At 38.4% G+C, this 25,183-nt stretch overlaps 1 protein-coding gene across 1 annotated transcript in view; it reads right to left on the bottom strand.

The window, feature by feature from the left end:
• Window positions 1–20,179, bottom strand: part of LOC140184144 (uncharacterized) — a 43,865-nt gene extending 23,686 nt beyond the window's left edge. Inside the window, exon 1 of the mRNA XM_072234437.1 lies at window positions 20,062–20,179. Coding sequence (XP_072090538.1) covers window positions 20,062–20,179 — 118 coding nt within the window. The remainder of the gene's footprint in view (window positions 1–20,061) is intronic.
• Window positions 20,180–25,183: the final 5,004 nt, after the last annotated feature.

Here is a 25,183-nt window from a genome sequence, read left to right as displayed (position 1 = left end):
TCGGCCAGTTGCTAGGAAAGGTCTTCCTAGAATGAGAGTTGCACTCTTGTGCTCCTCCATTTCCAGCACCACAAAGTCAGTAGGAAAGGCAAATGGCCCAACCTTGACAATCATGTCTTCAATCACGCCTGATGGGTATTTAATGGAACCATCAGCAAGTTGAAGACATATCCTGGTTGGTTTGATTTCTTCAGTCAAACCAAGCTTTCTGATAGTAGATGCAGGTATTAGGTTGATACTTGCCCCAAGATCGCATAAAGCTTGCTTGGTACAAACACCTTCTAATGTGCATGGTATCATAAAGCTCCCAGGATCTTTAAGCTTCTCAGGTAAGCTTTTCAGAATGACTGCACTGTATTCTTCAGTGAGGTAAACTTTTTCAGTTTCCCTCCAATCCTTCTTATGACTTAAGATCTCTTTCATGAACTTAGCATAAGAAGGTATTTGCTCAAGTGCTTCTGCAAACGGAATCTTTATTTCAAGAGTCCTGAGATAGTCTGCAAAGCGGGCAAATTGCTTATCCTGCTCCGCCTGGCGGAGTTTTTGAGGATAAGGCATTTTGGCTTTGTATTCCTCAACCTTAGTTGCTGCAGGTTTATTACCTACAGAAGTGGGTTGGGAAGCCTTTTTAGAAGGATTGTTATCAGCACTTGTATGTGACTGATCACCCACTGGCGTTTGAATACCAGGGGTGGAAGCTGGGGTGGCGTTAAACGCCACCTCTTTGCTTGTTACTGGCGTTTGAACGCCAGAACCATGTTCCTTTTGGGCGTTCAACGCCAGATCCATGCTTGTTTCTGGCGTTGAACGCCAGGAATGAGCATGGTCTGGGCGTTCAGCGCCAGCTTTATCCCTTTCTGGACTCTGCCTGTCCTCAGAGGGATTTTGAGTAGCTATTTGTTCATTTCTTGTCTTCTTGCTGCTTTGAAGTGAGGTATTTAGTGTTTTCCCACTTCTTAATTGAACTGCTTGGCATTCATCTGCTATTTGTTTTGACAGTTGCTTTTCTGTCTGTTTTAATTGCACTTCCATGTTCCTGTTAGCCATTCTTGTTTCCTGTAACATTTCCTTGAATTCGGCTAGCTGCTGAGTTAGAAAGTCTAGTTGCTGATTAAATTCGTTAGCCTGATCCACCGGACTGAGTTCTGCAGTTACTGTTTTAGCTTCTTCTTTCATGGAAGATTCACTGCTTAGGTACAGATGCTGATTTCTGGCAACTGTATCAATAAGCTCTTGAGCTTCTTCAATTGTTTTTCTCATATGTATAGATCCACCAGCTGAGTGGTCTAGAGAAATCTGAGCTTTTTCTGTAAGCCCATAGTAGAAGATGTCTAATTGCACCCATTCTGAAAACATTTCAGAGGGGCATTTTCTTAGCATCTCTCTGTATCTCTCCCAAGCATCATAAAGGGATTCATTATCTCCTTGTTTGAAGCCTTGGATGCTTAGCCTTAGCTGTGTCATCCGTTTGGAGGGAAATAGTGATTCAGGAATTTTTCTGACAGCTGTTTCCATGTTTTTATGCTGTTCTTAGGCTGGTTATTTAACCACCTCTTAGCTTGATCTTTTACAGCAAATGGAAACAGTAGTAATCTGTAGACATCCTGATCCACTTCCTTATCATGTACTGTATCAGCAATTTGCAGAAATTGTGCCAGAAACTCTGTAGGTTCTTCATGTGGAAGACCAGAATACTGGCAGTTTTGCTGCACCATGATAATGAGCTGAGGATTCAGCTCAAAGCTACTAACTCCAATGGAGGGTATACAGATACTACTCCCATATGAAGCAGTAGTGGGGTTAGCATATGACCCCAGAGTCCTCTTGGACTGTCCATTCATACTTACTTCCATAATGGAATACAAGTTGAGAATTTATATGTTGAGAATTATTTATTTTATAGTAATGGAATAAATAAAAATGGAATAAAGAAAAAGAAGTTAAAAATATATTTTTTTTTTGAAAAGAAATGAAATTAAAATCTAAAATTTTAAGAAAAATTTCGAAAAAGTAGTTGGAAAAAAATAAAATTTTTGAATTTTGAATTTTATGATGAAAGAGAAAAGCACACAAAAGACACAAGACTTAAAATTTCTAGATCTAGTGCTCCTTATTTTCGAAAATTTTTGGAGGGAAAACACCAAGGAACACCAAACTTAAAAATTTTAAGATCAAGACACAAGAAAAACTCAAGAACACTTTGAATATTCACAAGAACACCAAGAACACAAGGAAGAACACCAAACTTAAAATTTTTAGAAAATCAAAATAAATTTTCGAAAATTATAAAAAGATTAACAATAAAACACCAAACTTAGAGTTTGGCACAAGATTAAATCAAGAAAAATTATTTTTGAAAAAGATTTTCAAAAGTATTGGTGCTCCCTTATCAAGAATATAAACCAATGCTTTAGCCAATTGGGAATAAATATGACACTTGATGCAGATATTCCAATTAGTGCTTTAAAAGGAACACAAGTCGAAAATTTTAAAGAAAAATATGAGATATGCAATTGACACCAAACTTAGAACAAGACACTAAAACTCACGAAGATTAGCAATTAATTAAAAGAAAATAATAAATTTTGAAAAGAAATTTTTGAAAAGAAACTATCCTATCAAGATTTAATGACTCTATAACAATAAAATTAAGAATAAAAATAGAAATAAATTATTCCTAATCTAAGAAATAAAATAAGCCTTCAATTGTCCAAACTCAATAATCCCCGGCAACGGCGCCAAAAACTTGGTGGACGAAATTGTGATCAACAATATTGGCTCTTGGGCATGTACACAAAAACTATTGTGACTCTTGTTCATTCAAAATCCTTATTATGGCACTGGTTGAATTCACAACTTCGTTCAACTAACCAGCAAGTGTACTGGGTCGTCCAAGTAATACCTTACGTGAGTAAGGGTCGAATCCACAGGGATTATTGGTTTGCAGCAATTAATATTTATTTTATTAGTCTTAGTTAGGATGTCAACAAGGTTATTTGGATTAAAAGTGAAATTACTAGATTTGATTATAAAAATAAAAGAGGGAACAATGTTACTTTGTTTTGCAGTACTGGGGAATATGTTGGAGTTTTGGAGATGCTTTGTCCTCTGACTTCAACTCTTCCTTGAAATCCTCTTCTCACACGCAGGTTCCTTCCATGGCAAGCTCTATGTAGGGTGTCACCGTTGTCAGTGGCTACTTCCCATCCTCTCAGTGAAAACGTTCCTATGCTCTGTCACAGCACGGCTAATCATCTGTCGGTTCTCAATCAGGTTGGAATAGAATCCATTGATTCTTTTGCGTCTGTCACTAACGCCCAGCCCTCAGGAGTTTGAAGCACGTCACAGTCATTCAGTCCCGGAATCCTACTCGGAATACCACAGACAAGGTTTAGACTTTCCGGATTCTCATGAATGCCGCCATCAATCCGGCTTATACCACGAAGATTCTGTTGAGGAATCTAAGAGATATTCATTCAATCTGATGTAGAACGGAGGTGATTGTCAGGCACACGTTCATGGATTGAGGAAGGTGATGAGTGTCACGGATCATCACCTTCTTCACAATTAAGCGCAAATAAACATCTTAGATAAGAACAAGCGTGTTTGAATGGAAAACAAAGGAATTGTATTAAATCTTCGAGACGCTGCAGAGCTCCTCACCCCCAACAATGGAGTTTAGAGACTCATGCCGTCACAAAGTATGTAATTCAGATCTGAAAGTGTCATGAGGTACAAGAAATGTCTGCAAAAGTTGTTTAAATAGTAAACTAGTAACCTAGGTTTACAGAAAATGAATAAACTAAGATAATTGGTGCAGAAATCCACTTCTGGGGCCCACTTGGTGTGTGCTGGGGCTGAGACTAAAGCTTTCCACGTGTGAAGGCCTTTCTTGGCGTCAGACTCCAGGTTATGACGTGTTTTGGGCGTTCAACTCCGGATCATGACGTTTTTCTGGCGTTTAACTCCAGACAGCAGCATATACTTGGCGTTTAACGCCAAGTTACGTCGTCTATCCTCGCGCAAAGTATGGACTATTATATATTGCTGGAAATCCCTGGATGTCTACTTTCCAACGCCGTTGAGAGCGCGCCAATTGGACTCCTGTAGCTCCAGAAAATCCATTTCGAGTGCAGGGAGGTCAGGATCCAACAGCATCAGCAGTCCTTTTTCAGCCTAAGTCAGATTTTTGCTCAGCTCCCTCAATTTCAGCCAGAAAATACCTGAAATCACAGAGAAACACACAAACTCATAGTAAAGTCCAGAAATATGATTTTTGCCTAAAAACTAATAATATTCTACTAAAAATTAACTGAAACATGCTAAAATCTACATGAAATTACCCCCAAAAAGCGTATAAAATATCCGCTCATCAGCGTACCATGTTGATGGCGCCATTGATGATCACAATTTCATGCACCAAGTTTTTGGCGCCGTTGCCGAGGATTGTTGAGTTTGGACAACTGACGGTTCATCTTGTTGCTTAGATTAGGTATTTTTCTTCAGAGTTCTTAAGAATGAATTCTAGTGTTTCATGGTGATGTTCTTATCATCACCAAAGCTGATTGATTTTCATCAATTTAGCTCTTGAATGCAATGTCCTGCTGAAGCTTGGCTAACCATGTCTAATTCCTTTAGACTGAAGCTTTAGACTAACATTGCATGATTCCTGGAATTCTCATTAAGAATTTTGATATTTTTATTTTCTTCTCCACTTAATTTTTGAAAAAATCCAAAAAAATTACAAAATCATAAAAACCAAAAATATTTTATGTTTCTTGTTGAGTCTAGTGTCTCATGTTAAGTGGTGTCAATTGCATGTTTCTGTTCTCCTTGCATTCTTCGAATTCATGCATGTGTCTTCATTAATCTTCAAGTTGTTCTTGATGATTTCATTGCTCTGATCTTTAAATTCTCTTGACTTGAGTGTTTTGTGTTTCTCATGTGCATTCTCATTTTGTTAGTGTCAGTAGTATACAAACTGCTAAGTTTGGTGTCTTGCATGCATTGTTATTTGATTTTAGTTGCATTTTGATTATTCCTTATTATTAAAAATCCAAAAATATTTTTAATTTGTGTCTTTTCAAGTCAATAATACAGAGAATTGAAGATTCAGAATATACAGCAGAGGAATTATACAGAAAAAGCTGGGCGTTCAAAACGCTCAGTGAAGAAGGCAAATTGGCGTTTAAACGCCAGCCAGGGTGCCTGGCTGGGCGTTTAACGCCCAAAAGGGTAGTGGTTTGGGCGTTAAACGCCAAAATGTGCACCATTTTGGGCGTTTAACGCCAGGATGGCACAAGAGGGAAGATTCTGTTTTTAATTCAAATTTTTTTCAGGTTTTCAAAATTTTTCAAAATCAAATCTTTTTCAAATCAAATCTTTTCAATCAAATCTTTTTCAAAATCAATTTCTTTCCATTTTCAAAAATACTTGCTATCAATTAATGATTTGACTCAACATTTCAAGTATGTTGCCTTTTCTGTTGAGAAAGGTTTAATGTTTGAATCATATCTTTTCTTGATAGCCAAGTCATTAATTTTCAAAATCAAATCTTTTTAAATTGTTTTTCAAATCATATCTTCCTAATCACATCTTTTTCAAAATAGTTTTCAATCATATCTTTTTAATTTCTAATTTCAAAATCTTTTTCAAAAAACACTTGATTTCTTTTCCACTCTTAGTTTTCGAAAATCAATTAGTATTTTTCAAAATGTTTTTAAAATCTTTTACTTAATTTTCGAAAATTACTTCCCCTCTTCTCACATCCTTCTATTTATGGACTAACACTATTCCTCAATGAACAATTCGAACTCCATCTCTCTTGATAAGTTCGAATTCTTCTACTTCTGCCTTCTATTTTTCTTTTCCTCTGACACCTCAAGGAATCTCTATACTGTGACGTAGAGGATTCCATATTTTCTTGTTTTCTTCTCTTTCATATGAGCAGGAGCAAAGACAAAAGCATTCTTGTTGAGGCTGACCCTGAACCTGAAAGGACCTTGAAGCGAAAGCTAAGAGAAGCTAAGGCACAATTCTCTGTAGAGGACCTAACAGAAATCTTCAAAGAAGAAGAACCCATGGCAGCCGAAAACAACAACAATGCCAACAATGCAAGGAAGGTGCTAGGTGACTTTACTACACCTACTCCCAACTTCTATGGGAGAAGCATCTCTATCCCTGCCATTGGAGCAAACAACTTTGAGCTTAAGCCTCAATTAGTTTCTCTAATGCAATAGAATTGCAAGTTCCATGGACTTCCATTGGAAGATCCTCATCAATTTTTAGCTGAATTCTTGCAATTCTATGACACTGTCAAGACTAATGGGGTTGACCCTGAGGTCTACAGACTTATGCTATTTCCTTTTGCTGTAAGAGACAGAGCTAGAATATGGTTGGACTCACAACCTAAAGAAAGCCTGAACTCTTGGGAAAAGCTAGTCAATGCCTTCTTGGCAAAGTTCTTTCCACCTCAAAAATTGAGTAAGCTTAGAGTGGAAGTCCAAACCTTCAGACAAAAGGAAGGAGAATCCCTCTATGAAGCTTGGGAAAGATACAAACAATTAATCAGAAAGTGTCCCTCTGATATGCTTTCTGAATGGAGCATCATAGGTATTTTCTATGATGGTCTGTCTGAACTGTCCAAGATGTCTTTGGATAGCTCTGCTGGAGGATCTCTTCATCTGAAGAAGACGCCTACAGAAGCTCAAGAACTAATTGAAATGGTTACAAATAATCAATTCATGTACACTTCTGAAAGGAATCCTGTGAACAATGGGACAAATCAGAAGAAAGGAGTTCTTGAGATTGATACTCTGAATGCCATATTGGCTCAGAACAAAATATTGACCCAGCAAGTCAATATGATTTCTCAAAGTCTGTCTGGAATGCAAAATGCACCAAGCAGTACTAAGGAAGCTTCATCTGAAGAAGAAGATTATGATCCTGAGAACCCTTCAATGGAAGAGGTGAATTACATGGGAGAGCCCTATGGAAACACCTATAATCCTTCATGGAGAAATCATCCAAATCTCTCATGGAAGGATCAATAGAGACCTCAACAAGGTTTCAACAACAATAATGGTGGAAGAAACAGGTTTAGCAATGGCAAGCCTTTTCCATCATCTTCTCAGCAACAGACAGAGAGTTCTAAGCAGAACAACTCTGACTTAGCAACCATGGTCTCTAATCTAATCAAAACCACTCAAAGTTTCATGACTGAAACAAGGTCCTCCATTAGAAACTTGGAGGCACAAGTGGGTCAGCTGAGCAAGAAAATTACTGAACTCCCTCCTAGTACTCTTCCAAGCAACACAGAAGAAAATCCAAAAGGAGAGTGCAAGGCCATCAACATGGCCAAATTTAGAGAGGAGGGAGAGGCAGTGAACGCCATTGAGGAAGACCTCAATGGACGTCCACTGGCCTCCAATGAGTTCCCTAATGAGGAATCATGGGAATCTGAGGCTCACACTGAGACCATAGAGATTCCATTGGATTTACTTCTGCCATTCATGAGCTCTGATGAGTATTCTTCCTCTGAAGAGGATGAGTATGTCACTGAAGAGCAAGTTGCTAAATACCTTGGAGCAATCATGAAGCTAAATGACAAGTTATTTGGTAATGAGACTTGGGAGGATGAACCCCCTTTGCTCACCAAAGAATTGGATGACTTGTCTAGGCAAAAACTACCTCAAAAGAGACAAGATCCTAGGAAGTTCTCAATACCTTGTGCCATAGGCACCATGACCTTCAAGAAGGCCTTGTGTGACCTAGGGTCAAGTGTAAACCTCATGCATCTCTCTGTAATGGAGAAGCTAGGGATCTTTGAGGTGCAAGCTGCAAAAATCTCACTAAAAATGGCAGACAATTCAAGAAAACAAGCTTATGGACTTATAGAGGATGTTCTGGTAAAAGTTGAAGACCATTACATCCCTGCTGATTTCATAGTCCTAGAGACTGGGAAGTTCATGGATGAATCCATCATCCTTGGCAAACCCTTCCTAGCCACAGCAAAGGCTGTGATTGATGTGGACAGAGGAGAATTGATCATTCAAGTGAATGAAGAATCCCTTGTGTTTAAGGCTCAAGGATATCCCTCTTTAACCATGGAGAGGAAGCATGAAGAGCTTCTCTCAAAACAGAGTCAAACAGAGCCCCCACAGTCAAACTCTAAGTTTGGTGTTGGGAGGCCACAACCAAATTCTAAGTTTGGTGTTGAACCCCTACATTCAAACTCTAAGTTTGGTGTTGGGAGGTTCCAACATTGCTCTGAGTATCTCTGAGGCTCCATGAGAGCCCACTGTTAAGCTACTGACATTAAAGAAGCGCTTGTTGGGAGGCAACCCAATGTTATATTTTATCTATTTTCCTTTGTTATTTTATGTTTTCTGTAGGTTGATGATCATGAGAAGTCACAAAATCAATTGAAAAAGCAAAAATAGAAAAAAAAACAGCACACCCTGGAGGAGAACTTGCTGGCGTTTAAACGCCAGTAAGGCTAGCAGATAGGCGTTTAACGCCCAGTCTGGCACCATTCTGGGCGTTTAACGCCAGAAAGAGGCACCAGACTGGCGTTAAATGCCAGGAAAGGGCAAGAAGTTGGCGTTAAACGCCAAAAATGGGTACCAGCCCGGCGTTTAACGCCAGAATTGGCACAGGGAGAAATTTTGCTCGTCACTTGGTGCAGGGATGACTTTTCCTTGACACCTCAGGATCTGTGGACCCCACAGGATCCCCACCTATCCCACCACTCTCTCTCTTCTTCACCCATTCACCAATCACCTCAACACCTCTTCCCCAAAAACCCTTCACCTATCAAATCCCATCTTTTTCTTCACCACTCACATCCATCCTTCATAAAACCCCACTTACCTCACCATTCAAATTCAAACCACTTTCCCACCCAAACCCACCCTCCCATAGCCGAACCCTACCCCTCTCTTCACCCCTATATAAACCCCTCTTCACTCCTTCATTTTCACACAACCTAAACACTACTTCTCCCCCTTTGGCCGAACCACAAAGCCATTTCCATCTCCTTCATTTCTTCTTCTTCTACTCTCTTCTTTCCTCTTTTGCTCGAGGACGAGCAAACCTTTTAAGTTTGGTGTGGTAAAAGCATTGCTTTTTGTTTTTCCATAACCATTTATGGCATCCAAGGCCGGAGAAACCTCTAGAAAGAGGAAAGGGAAGGCAAAAGCTTTCACCTCCGAGTCATGGGAGATGGAGAGATTCATCTCAAGGGTGTATCAAGAACACTTCTATGAAGTTGTGGCCTTGAAAAAGGTGATTCCCGAGGTCCCTTTTAAACTCAAAAAGAGTGAATATCCGGAGATCCGACATGAGATCCGAAGAAGAGGTTGGGAAGTTCTTACCAACCCCATTCAACAAGTCGGAATTTTAATGGTTCAAGAGTTCTATGCCAATGCATGGATCACCATGAACCATGATCAAAGTGTGAACCCGGACCCAAAGGATTGGCTTACTATGGTTCGGGGGAAATACTTGGATTTTAGTCCGGAAAATGTAAGGTTGGCATTCAACTTGCCCATGATGCAAGGAGATGAACACCCTTACACTAGAAGGGTCAACTTTGATCAAAGGTTGGACCAAGTCCTCACAGTCATTTGTGAAGAGGGCACCCAATGGAAGAGAGATTCAAGAGGAAAGCCGGTTCAATTGAGAAGGCATGACCTCAAGCCTGTGGCTAGGGGATGGTTGGAGTTTATCCAACGCTCAATCATTCCCACTAGCAACCGGTCCGAAGTTACTATAGACTGAGCTATCATGATTCATAGCATCATGATTGGAGAAGAAATAGAAGTTCATGAGGTTATATCCCAAGAACTTTATAAGGTGGCGGACAAGTCCTCTACCTTGGCAAGGTTAGCCTTTCCTCATCTCATTTGTCACCTTTGTTATTCAGTTGGAATTGACATAGAGGGAGACATCCCCATTGATGAGGACAAGCCCATCACTAAGAAGAGGATGGAGCAAACAAGAGACCCCTCTCATCATCAAATCCCTGAGATGCCTCAAGGGATGCACTTTCCTCCACAAAACTATTGGGAGCAACTGAACACCTCCCTAGGAGAATTGAGTTCCAACATGGGACAACTAAGGGTGGAGCACCAAGAACATTCCATCCTCCTCCATGAAATTAGAGAAGATCAAAGAATCATGAGAGAGGAACAACAAAGACAAGGAAGAGACATTGAGGAGCTCAAGCACTCCATAAGATCTTCAAGAGGAAGAACAAGCCGCCATCACTAAGGTGGACCCGTTCTTTAATTTCCTTGTTCTTTATTTTTCTGTTTTTCGAAAAAATCATGCTTATGTTTATCTATGTTTGTGTCTTGTGATCATTAGTGTCTTAGTGTCTATGCCTTAAAGTTATGAATGTCCTATGAATCTATCACCTCTCTTAAATGAAAAATGTTCTTAACTGAAAAAGAGAAGAATTGCATGAATTTTGAATTTTATAACAGATTAATTATTTTGATGTGGTGGCAATATTTTTGTTTTCTGAATGTATGCTTAAACAGTACATATGTCTTTTGAATTTGTTGTTCATGAATGTTGGCTCTTGAAAGAATGATGAAAAAGGAGACATGTTACTGAGGATCTGAAAAATCATAAAAATGATTCTTGAAGTAAGAAAAAGCAGAGAATACAAAAAAAAGAGAAGGAGAAAAAGGAAAAAAAGGAGAGAAAAGAAAACGAAAAAACAAAAAAAAAGAGAGAAAAAGAAAGAAATAAAGTTGTGATCCAAGGAAAAAAGAGTGTGCTTAAAAACCCTGGACACCTCTAATTGGGGACTCTAGCAAAGCTGAGTCACAATCTGAAAAGGTTCACCCAATTATGTGTCTGTGGCATGTATGTATCCGGTGGTAATACTGGAAGACAGAGTGCTTTGGGCCACGACCAAGACTCAATAAGTAGCTGTGTTCAAGAATCATCATACTTAACTAGGAGAATCAATGACACTATTTGGATTCTGAGTTCCTAAAGAAGCCAATCATTCTGAATTTAAAGGATAGAGTAGGATGCCAAAACTGTTCAGAGGCAAAAAGCTAAAAGTCCCGCTCATCTAATTAATACTGATCTTCATAGATGTTTTTGGAATTCATTGTATATTCTCTTCTTTTTATCTTATTTGATTTTCAGTTGCTTGAGGACAAGCAACAATTTAAGTTTGGTGTTGTGATGAGCGGATAATTTATACGCTTTTTGGCATTGTTTTTAGTATGTTTTTAGTATGTTTTAGTTAGATTTTAGTATATTTTTATTAGTTTTTAGTTAAAATTCACTTTTCTGGACTTTACTATGAGTTTGTGTGTTTTTCTGTGATTTCAGGTATTTTCTGGCTGAAATTGAGGGACCTGAGCAAAAATCTGATTCAGAGACTAAAAAGGACTGCAAATGCTGTTGGATTCTGACCTCCCTACACTCGAAGTGGATTTTCTGGAGCTATAGAAGCCCAATTGACGCGCTCTTAACGGTGTTAGAAAGTAGACATCCTGGGCTTTCCAGCAATATATAATAGTTCATACTTTGCTTGAGATTAGATGGCCCAAACCGGCGTTCCAAATCAGCTCAAAACTGCCCGGCGTTAAACGCCGGAACTGGCACAAGAATGGGAGTTAAACGCCCAAACTGGCACAAAAGCTGGCGTTTAACTCCAAGAAGAGTCTCTACACGAAAATTCTTCAATGCTCAGCCCAAGCACACACCAAGTGGGCCCGGAAGTGGATTTTTATGTCATTTACTCATCTTTGTAAACCTTAGGCTACTAGTTCTTTATAAATAAGACCTTTTGCTATTGTATTTTCATCTTGGTAGCTATCTTTATTCATTGGGAGGCTGGCCTCACGGCCATGTCTAGACCTTGTTCTTATGTATTTTCAATGGTGGAGTTTCTACACACCATAGATTAAGGTGTGGAGCTCTGCTGTACCTCGAGTATTAATGCAATTACTATTGTTCTTCTATTCAATTCGGCTCATTCTTGTTCTAAGATATTCATTTGCACCCAAGAACATGATGAATGTGATGATTATGTGACACTCATCATCATTCTCACTTATGAACGAGTGCCTGACAACCACTTCTGTTCTACAAGCAAACAAGGCTTGAATGTTTATCTCTTGGATCCCTTAATCGGAATCTTCGTGGTATAAGCTAGAATTGATGGCGGCATTCAAGAGAATCCGGAAGGTCTAAATCTTGTCTGTGGTATTCTGAGTAGGATTCAATGATTGAATGACTGTGACGAGCTTCAAACTCGCGATTGTGGGGCGTTAGTGACAGACACAAAAGAATCACTGGATTCTATTCCGACATGATCGAGAACCGACAGCTGAATAGCCGTGCCATGACAGGGTGCGTTGAACATTTTCACTGAGAGGATGGGAGGTAGCCACTGACAACAGTGAAACCCTACATACAGCTTGCCAAGGAAAGGAGTAAGAAGGATTGGATGAAGATAGTAGGAAAGCAGAGAGACGGAAGGGACAAAGCATCTTCATACGCTTATCTGAAATTCCCACCAATGAATTACATAAGTATCTCTATCTTTATCTTTATGTTTTATTCATCATTCATAACCATTTGAGTTTGCCTGACTAAGATTTACAAGGTGACCATAGCTTGCTTCATACCAACAATCTCCGTGGGATCGACCCTTACTCGCGTAAGGTTTATTACTTGGACGACCCAGTGCACTTGCTGGTTAGTTGTGCGAAGTTGTGATAAAGAGTTGAGATTACAATTGTGCGTACCATGTTGATGGCGCCATTGATGATCACAATTTCGTGCACCAGTTGTCCATCCGTTTCAATCAAACCATATTCAAGTGAGAAATTAAAGCTTAGAGATAAGAATTTTACCCACTTGAATGTTGTGTTGGATGGTGACTTGGGAAGGGAGACCTCCCCACACTTAGACAATGCAAGGTCTACTTCCTTGTGCTCTTCTTTGTGTATTTCCACCTCTTTGCGAGCTTCCTCGATTTCAACCTTTCCCTTTTTATCACATGGCTTGGTGTTGCCTTCAAGAACTTTGATTTCTTGCCTAATAGGAGGTGATTCGATTTTGGATAGGAATTCATTGATGAATGAATCCATCTCTTGATCAATATCTTCATATTCTTTAATTTCGATATACACCATGCCAACATTTTCCTCTTGGTAGTTCCCTTTCTCATTGCTCACCAAGGGTACGGGAGGTTGTGCACACTCTTCTATTTTTCAACTCCATGTCCAATGGGAGAGGATTCCATTGTAGAGAAAAATTCATCCATGATTGAATCTATCTCTTGATAAGCCTCTTCCAAGTCTCCAACTATGATATGCCTTGGAGGTTGCGCATCCTCCTCAACATCAAAATCAAGCTTCTTGGAAGAGTGCTCCATGATGCTACATTCCCTTGGACTTTCAACATCTCCTAAATCGTCAACCACCTCTTCCTTCTCTTCAATGATCATAGGCTTCTCCAATTGTTCCAACACAAAATTCGACTCCTCCTTCTCCACCGGATTTTCCAATTTCTCCTTCATGCTTTGCTCTTCTTTTAACCTTTCACATGTGGTCACGGAAGTACCTTGAGTATTCAAACATTGGTGGGCTAAAGTATGCACCACCTTGGTCAATTTGGTCACAAACTCAAGTGTATCCCGCTTCATGGCTTCTTGTCCTTGAAGTAACAAAGTGAGAGGATCGTCTATTGAGGTTTGGGGTGGGTAGGAAGGTTCATCATTTTGGAGAGAGGATTCATGGTAGGAAGGTGGTTCTTCTTGGTAAGGTTGTAGAGATTGTGTGTATTGAGGTGGTTCTTGGGAGTAATCTTGATGGGGTTGTGGTGGTTATAAGGGTTTTTGCTCATAAAGGTCATAAGAATATGGTGTGGGTGATTGGTCATATGGTGGATATGGATCATAGGAAGGTGCTTGATGTGGAAAGGCTTGTGAGTATGGTTGAGGTTCATGTTGAGGATAAGGTTCATAGGCATATGGTGGTGGTTGTTGAGTGTCACAAAAAGAGTCATCATAGCCGTTAAATTGACATGCATTAGGATGGGAATTATACCTATAAGTATCCGGAGATTGTTGCCAATAGGAATGATCAATTCCTTGAGGCTCCTCCCATCTTTGATGGTTCCATCCATGGTACATGTTGCCATTTAAGTCCATATTTCCTACAACACAATTAGAACCAAACTCAAAGCCAAAGTGAGAATTCATAGTGAGAGAACAAAATAAAACTAACAAAAATTAAGAAACAAACAAAAGATAAACCTATTCACAATATTCACATATGTACAATAACCAATAACATAACACCATTGCAAATCCCCGGCAACGGCGCCATTTTGATGATTGGATTTTTGACGGTTTAGAATTTCACAAATGAATTCTCGTTGTAAAGTATAGTTTCTAAACCGAACAATAATCCTTTCATACAAAAAGTTGTTTGTCACTAGTACAAACCCCTAAAATTTATAAACTGAAGTATTGGACCTCGGGTCGTTCTCCCTAGGAATTGTAATGAAGTGTCTTGTTATTGGTTGAGTTATATTTGGGGTTTTTAAGATTTTAGACAAGAAATATAAATGGCAAAGAAAATAAACTAACAACTAACAAAGCTCTTGGCAAGATATGAGAACTAGAAGTTCTATCCTAGTTATCCTCCTCAATTGTGACAACAAATTGTCCATTGCTCCCACCTAGTTAACCTCTAACCATGGAGGAAAGTCAAGTGGATGAATCAATTTGATTCCTCAAGTCCTAATCAACTCCTAAAGGAAAGACTAGCTTTAGAGGCATTCAAATCAATTAGCAACTTCTAATTATCAATCAACAAAGGAATTAGATACTCAAGAGTCACTAATTACTCTACCTAAGCCAAGAGGAACAAAACCTACACTAAAATCCAACCAAGCATTTCATCAAACACTTGGAAGACATAAAAGGAAAGCATAGTAAATTGATAACAAGAATGAAATCTAACAACAATTATTGAAAAGAATTAACAACAACAATCAAGGAAATCACAATTATCATGAATTACCTCAAATTGCATTATTGAAAGAAAACAAAGAAACAACAATCTATCCAAAACAAAATGAAGAATTACAATTATTAAAGCACATAACTAGAAAGAGGAAGAGGGGAAGATTAAGAATTGATAAAAGAAAAGTGAATCAAAGCATGAATTAAACCTAGATCTAAGAAGAGAGATTAACATAAATTTAATCCTAATTCTAGAGAGAACTGAGAGCTTCTCTCTCTAAAACTAACTAATCATAATCCTAATGATGCTAAAATGATTCCAAGATTCCCTTCCCCTTCAATCCTTGATCCTTTTATTCCTTTCTATCAGCAATTGGCGCCAAAATGGGTTCAGAAACCCTTCCAAATCTCCAGGCACATGTTCCTTTAATGAAGTCATGTGCCGACTTTGACGCGTGCGTGCCCCTGGCCGATTCTGCAATGTGCGCGCGAGCGCCTTGTGCGCGTGCGCATGCTTGGCTGATTTTACTTCTCTGACTTTTCATGCTTCTCTCCACTTGTATGCTTCCTTCCTTGCTCCCTTTGATCCATGCCTAGCCTATTTCAATCCTGGAATTACTACTAAACACATCAAGGCATCTTATGGAATCAAAGTGGAATTAGAATTCATCAAAATAAGGCTTAAAAAGCATGTTTTTACACTTAAGCACAAATACGGGAGAGATTACAAAACCATGCTAATTCATAGGTTAAATGCGAGAAAAGGTCATCAAAATACTCTAAATTCAATACAGGATAAACCGTCAAATTGGGGTTTATCAGTCATACCTGGGAAGGAGAGTCCGAAACTCCTCTTATATAGATCGCTTCATGATAACGAGATCATCTTTTTATGGAAAAATACGATTTAGTATCTGAACATGATTGATGAATGATTGGCGGTGGATCGGGAGGTCCTAGATGATTGGGCTGAGGGAAATGATTTGGCCCAAAGGCCGCACCTTCGTTGAGCCTCAAAGGTTTAAAGGTCGGCTCTGTAACACTGCCCCCAAATGTGGCGTGCCGAGCCAGGACAAGGATGTTGCGTTCATGTGGACTTGGTTTGGTGCATCCTTCTACTAGGTCTGTTGGAACTGGATAGTTTTCTGGGCTTTGATTTTGGAGATTGTGCGCGCAATTCTCGAGGCGTCACGTCAGTTGATGTGAAGGGGTTCATTAATTGATGCCGCGCGTGGCTTTACCTTATTTCCCTTCTGTCATTTTGTATTCACGCTTTTTGAAGCATTTATTTAAAAACTTCTTTCATTACACTTCCAGCTTCATTTCTGAGTTTTCTTTCCATAATTTTTGCAAGCCACTTCTGCTTGTTTCTGTTCGAGGGAGCTTTCTTCATCCCATCGCGAGAAATAGGGATAGGATTTTTGTGTGAGGGAGGAAAACGAGAAGGCATGCTTTCAGCCTTTTATATATTGATTTTTTTTAATTAAAATTCAGAAAACCGTTAAAAAACCGTCTGATTCTATTGATTTGTCGGTTTATTGCCAGTTCAATTTATTTTTTTGCCTTTTTACCAGATAATTTTCCATAACAACTGAACCATTTAAAGGACCAATTTTTAATTAATTCGATCGAACTAATTAGTACGATTCAATTTTTAAAACACTAAAAAATATCATTAAAAAAGTCATGAAATTATCAAAATATTGTAAATATACTAATTTGATTTTTAATCAAAATCAAACACATTCTTATACAGGTGGAAAATTAAAGTATCTCAAGATTTTATAAAAGGAAACAAATCTAATAATTATTGCATTATCTGATTAGCATTTTATTCTCGATATTATTTTTAATATGATAATAAATAAATGAATCAATTGAACAACATAAATTATGTTAAAAACTATTATATTAACATAAAGAATTAATTTAAATAGTTCGATATTTATTTGAACCTAATCAAATAAATAATTAATTATAACATTTTTAAAAATTATTAATCAAAATATAAAATAAAAAAATTAATGTAAATTAAAACAAAATTATTTTATTTATTCCAGTCAAATCAAATAATTATAATTGATTAGTTATAATTAATATAGTCAAATAAAATATTAAATAATTTGATATTTATCTTGATCAAATCAAATAAATGATTAATTAATTAACACATTTAAGTGGATCAAATAAAATAAATCAAGAAACACCTTCAAAATCAAATAAATGATTAATTAATTAACACATTTAAGTGGATCAAATAAAATAAATCAAGAAACACCTTCAAAAACATACCGCACCAGCTATACTATTAATTAAAGAAAAACTCAACTATAAGAGTAAAATATTATTTTTGTCCGCAATCCCAAAATATTTTAAGCGGGTTCAATGTTGTAGCACCATTAAATTTGACACAAATAGTTCGCATATTGAAAAATCAATAACATCGATTTCAGTATGTAAGCATAATTGATCCACCAATAAGCTTTAATTCTTTGATTTTGAAGCGTTGGTGATTGATTGTTAGAATTTGGATTTTTGCATGAAAAAAAAAATTAAGGAGAAGAAGCGTTACAGAAAGATTTTAATATATTTTTTTTTACACATGAAAGAATGTATGACTTAATTAGTAACGTTATTAACGTTCACGTCATTCATTCTATTAAGGGATAAGTATGATTTTGGTCCCCAACGTAGAGGGTAAAAATTTATTTCGTTTCTGACATTTTTCGCTATAAAATAGTCCCAAAGATTTCAGTTTGTTTTAAAATCGTCCTTTTTACCAATTTTTTTATTACCAAAATACCCCTCATTAAAAAAATTATAAAATAAATAAATATAAATTAAGTATAAAATAAATAAAAAAGAAGAAAGAAAGGGATACAGAGAAGGGGGTGGGGAGAGAAAGAAGGGGGCGCAAGAAAAAAGGGGGGAGGAGGGGGAGGGGGGAGGGAAGGGGGACCGCCGCACCACCGCAACACCGCCACCTTATTCTTCTTCCTCTTCTTCTTCTTCTCTGCCGCACCGCGCTGCACCACCGCACCACCACCACCACCATCTTCTTTTTTTTTTCTTCTTCTTCTTATTCTTCTTCTTCTTCTTCTCTGCCACACCGTACCGCACCACACCACCGTACCACCACCACCATCTTCTCTACCGCACTGCACCGCACCTCCTCCTCTTCCTCCTCCTCCTCCTCCTCCTCCTCCTCCTCCTCCTCCTCCTCCTCCTCCTCCTCCTCCTTCTTCTTCTTCTGTGAATTGGATTTTTTGTAAAATTTCTGTATTTTTTGTGAAATTTTTTATGAAATAGTGTTGTTGCTGAAATTTGAATTTGGAGTATTGTTGTTGTTGAATTTGTTGATTCTTATTCAAAGTGCATGTTGCTTGAATTTTCTGATGATGATGATCATGATGACCATGATGATAATGGTGGTGGTGGTGGTGAGTTCTTGTTCAGCTTGGACTTCTGGTTGATTTTGGTTGATTTTGGAAAAAATTCTGATGATGATAATGATGACCATGATGATACTGGTGGCGGTGGTGGTGGTTCTGGTTGGGCGCAGGCTTCTGGTCTGGTGGTGGTGGTGGTGGTTGATTTTGGAGTAAAGGGAGAATGGTATTTTCGTTCGAAGGATGATTTTAAAACAAACTGAAACATTATGAACTATTTTAGGGTGAAAAAAAACGCCAAGAACGAAATCGATTTTCAACCTCTATGTTAGGGACCAAAATCATACTTATTCCTTTTATTAGCTATTTGTGTCATATTTAACGATAAGACCACATTAAATCTATTTAAAATTTTTTAGGACAAAAATAAAACATTTAAAATATTAAAAATTAAATTAAAATTTAATTTAAATATTAAGGATTAAAATAATATTTTATCTTAATTTTAATTAAATAATAAATTAAAAGGTATTTGTATCAAATAATTCTTAGTGTCCCATAGTAGTATTTGACTATTTATATTAGTACTACTAATAGCTGTGAGATGAAAATTTGTTAATATATAAAGAAGGAACGAGTTATATTTCTCAAAGTAGGGACCTTAGTGCTTATTTTAAAAGTTAATGACTAAATTAATTCATTTGTTCGATTCAAATGGTCAAAATGGACATTACCTTTTGAAACCTGTGTAAAACTAATATTTGTACGAAAAAGACTATAGTATTGATATTTATTAATATAATTATTTTATTATAACAATAGAAGTAACTTATATATATTTATTAGTATTATATATATTGCAACTTAAGAATTCATAAAGAGAAATAAAAAGGAAAGAGAATTTTATGTGTTATTGCAGGCGTGTGAAGTTTACAATTTCAATTTTATTAATTTTGGTCTGCCTTGAGAAGTTGAGTCAATCAGTATTGAAAACAAAATCAACCGCCTATATTAATGGGCATCCATTTTGATCTTATCACATCACTCCCCCTTAGATGTCCATTTAGGATTATGTCTCGTTAAAATCTTACTAAAGAAAAATTCGACGGAAAAAAACTTTAGTGAAGGAAAAAGAGTATAAAATCCTTTGTAATTGGGACTGCCTCATTAAAAACCTTGTCAAGAAAAACCTAATGGAAAAAAATCTGACCAAGGAAAAAGAGTACAATCTCTTCATCTTGTCGACATCATTTAATGTCTCAAAATCGGCGCATCCCAATCTAATGTACTAATTTTTCAAAGGAGAATTTTGGAAGAGACTTTGCAAAAAAATCTGCCAAATTATCGCTTGAACGAATATGTTGGACATCAATTGTCCATTGACTTTGACGATCATGAGTGAAGAAGAATTTGGAAGAAATATGTTTTGTTCTATCACTTTGATGTATCCACCCTTATGTTGAGCAATGCATGTTGTATTATCTTCAAACAGAACAGTTGGAGCTGTCTTCTGATCAATCAGCCCACATGATGATAGAATATATTAGATCAGACTCCTGAGCCAAAAATACTCGTGACTTGCTTCATGTATCGCTAGTATTTCAGCATGATTAGAGGATGTTGCTGCAATCGTCTGTTTCGTGAATTTTCATGATATAGCTGTACCACCATATGTGAGCAAGTATCTTGTTTGAGATCTCCCTTTATGTAGATCAGACAAGTATTCTGCATCTGCATAGCCAACTACTTGTGACTTAGATCCATATGGATAGAACAATCCCATATCAACCGTTCCATCAAAATATCGAAAGACATGTTTGATTCAATACCAATATCTTCTGGTTGGAGAGGAACTTGATAAACTCCATTTTTAGGGTTTATCTTGTATTGAATTTAGAGTATTTTATCAACCTTTTGTCACATTTAGCCAAGGAATTATCATGATTTTGTAATCTCTCCCGTATTTGTGCTTAAGTGTAAAAACATGCTTTTTAAGCCTTATTTTGATGAATTCTAATTCCTCCTTAATTCCATAAGATGCCTTGATGTGTTTGCTAGTAATTCCAGGATTGAAATAGGCTAGGCATGGATCAAAGGAGCAAGGAAGGAAGCATACAAATGGAGAGAAGCATAAAAAGCCAAAGAAAAGAATTTGACCAAGCATGCGCACGCGCACAAGGCGCTTGCGCGCACAATGTAGAATCGGCCGAGGACGCGCACGCGTCGCAGTCCACACGTGATCTCATTAAAGCAACACGTGCCTGGCAATTTTGGAGAGTTTCTGGACCCATTTTGGCGCCAGAATTCTGGTAGAAAGGATTAAAAGGACCAAGAATGAAAGGGGAAGGCATAGATTGATTCACTATGAGTTAGTTTTAGTTTAGAGTTAGTTTTCTAGAGAGAGAAGCTCTCACTTCTCTCTAGAATTAGGATTAGGTTTAGGTTAATCTCTCCTCTTAGATCTAGGTTTAATTCATGCTTTAATTCACTTATCCTTTACCAATTCTTACTCTTCTCATCTTCATCTTTCTAGTTATGTGCTTTAGTAATTGTAATTCTTCATTTTGTTTTGGAATAGATTGTTGTTCCTTTGTTCTCTTTCAATAATGCAATTTGAGGTAATTCATGATAATTGTGATTTCCTTGATTGTTGTTGTTAATTCTTTGCATTCAACTGTTGTTAGAATTCATTCTTGTTGTGATTTACTATACTTCCCTTTGTACCTTCCAAGTGTTTGATTAAATGCTTGGGAGAATGTTAGAATAGAATTTTATGTTCTTGGCTTGAGAAGGTAACTTAGGATTTCTTGAGTTACTAGTGTCCAATTGATTGATAGTTGATAGCCATTGACTCTAGCCTTCATTAATCCAATTACTGAAAAGCTAGGATTTATGGACTAGGATTGATATAACTCACTTGACTTTCCTTTGTTAATTGATTTAAGGATGACTAAGTGGGATTAATCCTTGCAACTACCATACTTGTGGCTAGTGATAGTGATGAAGAACCTTGACAACCAAACCTTGCCAAGACCATTTTGTTAATAAAGTTTTCTTACCATTTACTATTCATATTTCTCATCCAAAACCCCAAAATAAACAAGTTCATAACCAATAACAAGAACACTATCCTGCAAGTCCTTTGAGAGACGACCCGAGGTTTAAATACTTCGGTTTATAGATTTTAGGGATTTGTACTTGTGACAAAAAAAAATTTTGTATGAAAGGATTATTGTTGGTTTAGAGACTATACTTTACAACGAGATTTCATTTGTGAAATTCTAAACCGTCAAAAATTCAATCATCAAAATGGCGCCGTTGCTGGGGACTTGCAATGGTGTTATGTTATTGGTTATTGTACATATGTGAATATTGTGAATAGCTTGTCTCTTGTTTATTTACTAGATTTTGTTAGTTTTATTTTGTTTTTCCACTATGAATTCTCACTTTTGCTATGAGTTTGGTTCTAACTATGTTGTAGAAAATGTGGACTTTAATGGTAACATGTACCAAGGATAGAACACTCCAAGATGGGAGGAGCCTCAAGGAATCGATCACTCCTATTGGCAACAACCTCCGGATACTTATAGGTATAATTCTCATCCTAATGCATGTCAATTCAATAGCTATGGTGAATCTTTTTGTGATAATCAATCACCACCACCATATGCCTATAATTCTTATCCTTAACATGAGCCTCAACCATACTTAGAAGCCCCTCCACACCAAACACCTTCCTATGATCCATATCCACCATATCACCAATCACCCATACCATACCCTCGTGACCATCATGAGCAAGAACCTTTAGAACCACCACAACCCTATCAAGATTATTACCAAGAACCACCTCAATGCACACCATCTCCACAATTTTACCAAGAAGAACCACCTTCTTACCATGAACCCTCTCTCCAATATAATGAACCTTCATACTCACCCCAAACCCCAATAGACGATCCTCTCACTTTGTTACTTCAAGGACAAGAAGCCATGAAGCGGGATACACTTGAGTTTGTGACCAATTTGACCAAGGTGGGACATGTCTTAGCCCACCAATGTTTGAATACTCAAGTTCTCCCCGTAGCCACATGTGGAAAGCCTAAGGAAGAGCAAAGCATGGAGAAGATATCGGAGAGTATGGTGAAAATGGAAGAACCAGTACTAGTAATAGAACAATTGGAGAGACCCACAATTATTGAAACAAAGAAGGAAGTGGTTCAAGACTTAAAAAATATGAAACCTCCATGTGAATCTCAACAACCTCCGGAGCATATTGAAATTGAAGAATATGAAGAGGTTAATCAAAAAATAGATTCAATCATGGAGGAATTTCTAGCTACAACTCAATACCCCTCCATTGGGATAATAGAAGAGTGTGCACAACCACCTATACCCTTGGTAAACAATGAAGAAGAGAATAAACCGAAGAAGATCCACCAAGGAGAGAACGTTGGCACGATGTATATTGAAATTGAAGAATATGAAGGGGTTGATCAAGAGATGGATTTACTTATCAATGAATTCCTATCCAAAATTGAATCACATCCCATTAGGCAAGAAATTGAGGTCCTTGAAGTCAACACCAAGCCAAGTGATAAAAAGGGAAAGGTTGAAATTGAAAAAATTTGTCAAGAGGTGGAATTACACAAAGAAGAGCACAAGGATGTAGACCTTGCATTGTCTAAGTATGGGGAAATCTCCCTTCCGAAGTCACCATCCAACACAACATTCAAGTGGGTAAAATTCTTATCCCTAAGCTTCACTTTCTCGCTTGAATATGGTTTGATTGAAACAGATGGACAACTTAGAGCTCTTTGTGAAATTAAAAGTAAGAACGAGTTGTGTAGTGGTTGGAAATTCGGTGTAAAGCTCACCAAGGTCAAAGCTTTAAGGTATAGGGATGATGATGGGACAAGAATCACTTTGTATGAGTCTAGAAGGAAGCATTGGTGGACTAAAGAGAGTTCTACGTGTCAACCACACTTATGCCAACCACCCGTACGGAGAAATCATGAAACCCAACTCACGGATGGGTGTGAAGATAAGATATGGGATCCCGGTTCGCTATGTGAAGACCAACTATGGGCACTCATATCTTGGGTAGACCTCTATCCTAGATTGGTGAAGATGGTTGAAATTTTTGTCAACCATTCAAGAAGCAAAGATCCTTGGAGATTCAAGGATGAGTACAAACATAAGCCACCATGACAATGAGCTCCTCAAAATGTCCAACTTAAGGACTTAAACTAAAAGTGCTAGGTGGGAGACACCCCACCATGGTAAACTCTTTCCACTCTCTTTTAATTTTGTCTAATAAGTGATTTGAGTTGCCATTGTAGGTACATTTCATATAGATTTGTTTGCATAAATTGATTGTTAGCATAGTCACATGTATGTTGTGTTTCGTAGTAGATGAATAAAATCAAACAGAATTTTTTGTGAATTGTATGATAGTTAGATGAATAAAGAGTTGTGAGCATTATAGGGAGCACCTGGGCATATTTTTCTGCTTAGAGGGCAATTAAAAAAAAGGGGAGGACGCGCGCGCACGACATATGCGCACGCGTCCATGAGCAGATGCACCATCACACTCTTTCCAGAGAGTTGGGCCTCTCTCATGCGAGCATTGAGCTCTTAGCCCAACTCACCTCACGCAGACGCGCACTTACCGCGTACGCGTCTATACGCAGAAAGGGGAAAGCACGCGAGCACACACATCACGCTTGCGCGCCATTAAGATACAATATCCATGCACGCGGACGCACACCTGCCGCGTACGCGTCACCTAGCTGATGCCACCATCCCATACATTCGTCCAGAGAGTTGGGCGAGCGCTGGGCCAGTACCATGCCTCCAGCCCAACTCCTTGTAGATGTGCGCGCACCGTACGCGCATGCATCTTTACCAATTTTCACCATCCACGCATAAGCGCCCAAGGCGCGTACGCGTCGGTTTCCAAATCCATCAATTCATGCGAACGCGCACCGTACGCGCCCGCGTCGATGTAAAAATATGATAACCCTAAGGATGCGAGGAATGCTGCGCAGTCGCGCACCCCACCCTCCACCCTTCTTCCCCTCCCCCCTTCTTCTTCTCCCTCTCGCCATCTCCTCCCTCCTTCTTCCTCCACCAACCCTCAAACCCATTACCGCCGGCGACAGCTCCGTCGCCGCCGCCGCACCGCCCACTTCCTCTCTCCCTCTTCTCGCATCCCGTTTCTCCTCACTCTCCCCTCTGCCCATACCCAACTACTGCTCCGAGCCCCTGCCCTGCTGCGCTACCACCGCGAAAACCTCCACCGTCGCGCAACCACCAGTAACTCATTCTCTTTCATTCACCACTGCCCCAGTCTCCATATCACTGCTTTTATTCTCTCCTCTGCTCCGCCCAGTTGTCACGGTGAACCACCGCCGCAACCGCCACCACCCGCGGCGATACTCGACTTCCAGTTTACACCCCCCTCTCCTCCCTTCTACTCCCCGATTCCCATTTCCATCTCTGCTCCACCTCCAGGTCACTGCCCAACTCCCTTACCTCCGCTCTGTTTTGGTTTTACTGCATATTAGTCACTGTTAGTTCCTGTAATTAGTTAGAATGTAGTTTTTGAATGTTAGGATGGATAGGAATAACTGCGGTTAGGTAGTTAGGTTGTGGTTAGAGGATTCTAGGCCTGATAATTGCGCTGTACTTATTCACATGCCCATGTATGCATTGATTGTTTACTGCGCATTGTGGCTTTGATTGATGAACATTGCGTTTAATTGCTGCCATGTCTACTTGATTT

Source organism: Arachis hypogaea, chromosome 4 (genome assembly GCF_003086295.3).
Source record: "Arachis hypogaea cultivar Tifrunner chromosome 4, arahy.Tifrunner.gnm2.J5K5, whole genome shotgun sequence".
Classification (NCBI taxonomy): Eukaryota; Viridiplantae; Streptophyta; class Magnoliopsida; order Fabales; family Fabaceae; genus Arachis; species Arachis hypogaea.
The sequence above is the reverse complement of the archived record's forward strand: the minus strand, read 5'-3'. Positions and strand labels throughout refer to the sequence as shown.